This window comes from Colobus angolensis, unplaced genomic scaffold (genome assembly GCF_000951035.1).
Source record: "Colobus angolensis palliatus isolate OR3802 unplaced genomic scaffold, Cang.pa_1.0 Scaffold95, whole genome shotgun sequence".
NCBI lineage: Eukaryota > Metazoa > Chordata > Mammalia > Primates > Cercopithecidae > Colobus > Colobus angolensis.
The window spans coordinates 2,293,265-2,298,036 of NW_012123487.1; the positions used below are offsets into that span (position 1 = coordinate 2,293,265).

At 59.7% G+C, this 4,772-nt stretch overlaps 2 protein-coding genes across 2 annotated transcripts in view; both read right to left on the reverse strand.

Moving 5' to 3' along the window:
• Positions 1-224, reverse strand: part of CTDSP1 (CTD (carboxy-terminal domain, RNA polymerase II, polypeptide A) small phosphatase 1) — a 7,750-nt gene extending 7,526 nt beyond the window's left edge. The window contains exon 1 of the mRNA XM_011932269.1: positions 91-224. Within this exon, the coding sequence (XP_011787659.1) occupies positions 91-157 (67 nt within the window). The 5' untranslated portion in view covers positions 158-224. The remainder of the gene's footprint in view (positions 1-90) is intronic.
• Positions 225-3,025: 2,801 nt separating this feature from the next.
• Positions 3,026-4,772, reverse strand: part of SLC11A1 (solute carrier family 11 (proton-coupled divalent metal ion transporter), member 1) — a 17,636-nt gene continuing 15,889 nt past the window's right edge. The window contains 3 exon segments of the mRNA XM_011932270.1: positions 3,026-3,643; positions 3,783-3,936; positions 4,380-4,453. Of these exon segments, the coding sequence (XP_011787660.1) occupies positions 3,533-3,643; positions 3,783-3,936; positions 4,380-4,453 (339 nt within the window). The 3' untranslated portion in view covers positions 3,026-3,532.

The following is a 4,772-nucleotide window of genomic DNA, read 5'->3' on the forward strand; positions in this document are numbered from 1 at the left end:
GGAGGGGAGCGGCGCCTGCCATTAGGCGCGGCGACTTCGTGCCCTGAGGCTGGGAGCAGGGTGCGGGAGGGGACTGTCGGGGACTGATACCCCGGCCCCCGGGCTGGTTCCCTCGGCCCTCCTCCTGCTCCTGGATAGCCCACGGGGCGGCCACCATTGCGCTTCACCGTGATCGCCACGCGCTGCTGGCGCTCTCCCAGGCCTGCTCTGGCTGCGCCCCCTAACCGCTCTGGCTGCGCCCCCTAACCTCATTTACCCCTTAGAACGGCCTCCTTATCCCATTTCACAGATGAAGAAACTGAGCTTCAAGAAAGGAAGCGACGTTCCCCGGGTCTACCGGCGAGGGCAAAGGCGGGATTCCAGCCTGGGAGCGGGACATCTGTTTCCCCTGCGGTCCGGCCCCCTGGGTGGGGCCTCAGCTTTATCTCCGGATGCGGGGCCCTCATGACCCCAAAAGGAAGCGTGTGGCGAGGGACCGAATGGAGTCGTGGCCTCGCCCTTGGCCTGGGTTGGGTGGCGCGCCTTCCTCTCCCTCTGTGAAGGGGGCTGGAACCTGGCCGGCTGTCCCCCCACCCACCATTCCCAGACGGGCCATCCTGAGCTCACGGGATTCCTCAGGAATGCCCCACCTCCTCCACCCCAACCTATCGCCACTTCAAGTCATTGCCCATGCCGGTCTTTTCCCAGGGAGACCTAACTCCTCCTCCCATGCTCCCAAGGCAGCATAGGCAGCCGCGCCTTCTGCCTGGAGCCCTGGACTTCCCTAACCACGCCTCGGGGCAGGTAGTTACGGAGTGACTCAAGAGGCCAGGATTGCGTGGGGGGGAGGGGGTCCTTCGGGTGTCCTCACTCGGGGGGTTGTCTACACCCAGCTGCTCTCTATCTCTACAGGTGGAGCTCGCTTTATGGACTCTATTTTTTGTCTGTTTTATCGATTTGCACCCCAGGAAAAATAAAATCATGGGGGCCACAAATCAGAAACGGGGAGGGGCAGGAACGGGATTCAGCAAGATGCTGTCTGGCACCTGTGGATTTGGAAGCGTTTCTCCCAACCCAGCCCTTCAGCTTCCCCATCTGCCAAACGGGGCTGGTAAAAGTCCATCCCAGGGGGATGGGGGGGGGCGGTGCAGAAAGTCGGGGTGCGCTCAGCAGGCTCCTGGGGAGTGCCGAATGCGACCACGCCCTCCCTAAGAGGCCTAAAGGGAGCTTCCCGAAGAGCAACTGCACCCCTCTTCCTGGAGGGTCGATTTGAGCCCGGGCTGGGAGAACCAGAGCTACAATGAGTGGAATGGGGGCAGCTCTAAGTAGACGCCTTCCAGTCTCCAAACGACTGACCTTGGCGCGACCTCATCACTAGCCCTTTGCCCAGGCCCTGGGTAGCCCCTTAGCCGACCCTCCGTGTCTTCTTGACCAACCTACCCATTCCTCTGCCGTCCCCCCAGTCCTGCCCCACAAGATCTACGACGTCCCCAGAAGGCTTCATGTCTTGGCAGATGTGCACAGACGTGCCCCCATGCTCCTGGCACTCTCATTCCTCCTGGACTGTCCTGTCAGCACTCCCCCCTACCCCTGACCCCCTTTCAGCAAGATTCAGTCCCCTTCCCAGGCCGGCCTCAGGGGCAGCGCCCTTCACCGCATCCTGCCAGAGACTTGTTTGCACAGCTGTTTCCCGCCACTGGAGTGTGGGGCCCTTGAGAGCTGATATCTTTAATTCGGAACTTTGCCTCCCTCCCCCACTTGTAACACAGGGCCTGGCACAGGACTGGCAATGCCAAGTGAATTCACGAGAGGGGTGTGTAGGGGGTACAACTGGGGCAGTTCCAGGAGGCTGAAGGATCTGGGAGATGCCTTTCTTCGCTACACGCCCCCTCATCTATCTTTTTCAGCTGGCATGGACTCATCTCCAGTGCCAACCCTAGAGGAGGAGGGCGGCCCTCTTGCCCATGTACCCTCTGCAGCATTTGCCCAGGTCGCACAAGACCGGTCCCATCCCTTCTCTCCCTGAGGGACCCACTCGCATCGTTGCCCTTTTAAGAAAGAGGAAATTCTTCTCATAAACAAGCGTCCGGATCTGAGCGCGGAGCCAGGCCGTCCGCCCTGCTGGGTCCCCGGGAAATCGGGGGTTTTTTCAGGTGCAACACCCGGCCCAGGTTCAACTCTGGGGAAAGGCCCGTTGGTCTCTCCTCGCTGCGGCTCTCCGCAGGTCCTGGGCTGGGGTCGGAGCGACCCGAGGCGGCTGGAGGAGGGACTTGGGGGAGCCTAGAAACAGCCTAGGGAGCGTCTGTAAAGTGCAGCCCCTGAATGGGGCGAAAGGGTGCTCAGTCGCTCCCTAAGGCAGAGGGGGCTCCCCGCCCACACAGCTTCCCCCGACCCACTCTCCCCAGAGGATTCTGGGGCCCCCAGGGCGCGAGCCCCGAGCGCCAGCCTTCCCGCGTTGTTCCGCCTGGCGGGGAGGGGGCGGGAGGGCCGGCGTCGGGACCGTCTCTGCCCCTAGGGGGAGCAGTCAGCGAAGAGGGAGCGATAACGGCGCGGCGTGGGAGTGGCGGCCGCCGGGTCCCCTGAGGAAACAGCAAATAAATTGGGCCTCAGAGGCACGGGCTTTTGGGTTCCTTATGACCTGGTGCCTGACGGAGAAAGAAGCGCGCCTCCGTCTTACTGTCTGGAAAATGGTTGCAGGCGGAACAGAAAGGCTGCGGCGAATAGGAGCGGACCAGACCCTGGGGTACGGGTCTTCTGGATGCTTTAGAGACTTCGTGCCTTTCCGCTTCCCATTCCCTGCTCCTTTGGACAAGAAGGGAACTAGTATTTATGTAACTTTAATCAGGCCGGGTGCGGTGGCTCATGCCTCTAATTCCCAGCACTTTGGGAGGCGGAGGTGGGCGGGATCACTTGAATCCAGCAGTTCGAGACCAGTCTGGCCAGCATGGCAAACCCCGTCTCTACTAAAAATACAAAAATTAGCTGGGCGTGGTGGTGCGCGCCACTCCGCGCGCTGAAGCACGAGAATCAATTGAACCCAGAAGGCGGAGGTTGCAATGAGTCAACATTGCGCCACTGCACTCCAGCCTGGGACACAGAGGGAGACCCTTTCCCTGTCTCAAATAAACAAACAAACAAACATTCATCAGACACTATTTCAAGCTCCAGTTTGGAGCCTGTGTCTCGCCCAAGTCCCCAAGCCCTTAACCTACCTGTCCTTGGGCTGGCAGGTCACACCTGAAGGTGCTCAATAAATACCTTTTGAAATGTTTTTTGTTTGTTTTGTTTGTTTTTGTCCCCAGTGCCAGGCACTGTGTTAAAGTGCTCAACCTCCATAGCAAGGGTGGTGGTGTCTCCATTTTACAGATGAGGACACTGAGACCCAGAGGTTAATCACATGGCTGTGCTAGGAAACAGCAGGTCCCTAAAGCCCCCAGGTTGGCAGGTCTCAGGAACTGTCCCACTCCATCCTGCTCCCTGCATGCGCCCCCTCCACATCCAGCAGGCCAGTCACACCATGCATGCCACTCCCAGCCAGGCCCCGGGTGTGGGCCTAGCCAGAGGTCTCCCCTTTCTGGTCCTCTTCAAGGAGCCCATACAGGAAGTGGTGGTGGGAGCTGTGGGCCAGAAAGGTGGCTCCGTGGGCAAGGCAACAGGTCCAGACCTGGGGGAGGGGCGACCATGAGTTGGGGAGAGGCCAAGACCTCTGGGGAAGGTCCAATGTGTCCCCACAGACCCTCCCCATTGGTTGCCTCCCGTCCTTGCCTCACCCATTCCCAAGGCATCCCCTGGCCCTACTGTACCAGGTAGGTGCTGAGACCCAGGTAGGCTGCAGCCAGCAGGGCTGCAAGGCCGAAGTAGGCAGGGTGGGGCAGGCTGGGCAGGTAGCTGACCACGAAGTAGAGGTTGATGGCGCAGACTAGCGCCATGATGCAGGAGGTGACGACCTTGCTCAGCCTGGGGGACACGAGAGAAGCTCAGGACTGGCTGGCTGCAGCTGGACCACCTGCATCTACTCCTCTTCATCTCCCAGTGCCCACACTGGGGGTGGGAGTGGATACACAAAGACCGCTTCTCTGGGCTGTGGGACCTGGAGCAGACAGACCCCCTCCCCACCTCCTGCCTCCTGGGCCCTCCAGGCTACACACTGGCGGGATTTGGCAAGAGCTGAGTCTGAGGTGAGAGTGAGGAGCTCAGGCTCTAGAAACAGTCCTCTGCCCTGGATTCCAATCTTGGTTCCCCAACTTGCTAGCTGTGTGACCCTGGGCAAGTTCCTTAGCCTCTCTGAGCCTCTGTGGCGTCACTGGCATAATGGGGAGAATTGTAGCTTGTAACCTCTGGGTGGCTATGAGGATGAAATGCGGTGATGCAATCCAGCACTTGGGAAGGGGGGTACTCACGGGCCATTGGCAAACTCCTGCATGAGGGCGGGCATGCTGGTGAACGTGAGGATGGGCAGCATGGCGAATGGGAGCTGGGGAGAGCAGCAGGAGCCTAGGCTGAGGAATCCTGCCTCAGAATATGGCAAGGGTGGGGACAAGATGGGCGTGGCTTGTCACCCTCTGGGTAGGTGTAAGCTCAACTGCCCTAACCACAGAGAGCCTACTTCCCCGTCTCCTGCCTTCTCAGGATGTGGGCTCCAAGGCAGGAGAAAGTGTTTGGGGGCTCTGGCATCAGGTTGCTTCGGTTTGAATCCCAGCTCTGCCACTAGTAACTTAACTGAGTGCATCAGTTTTCCCATTTGTAAAATGGGATAATGAGCCTGGGCAACATACATAATGAGCTTTTGTCTC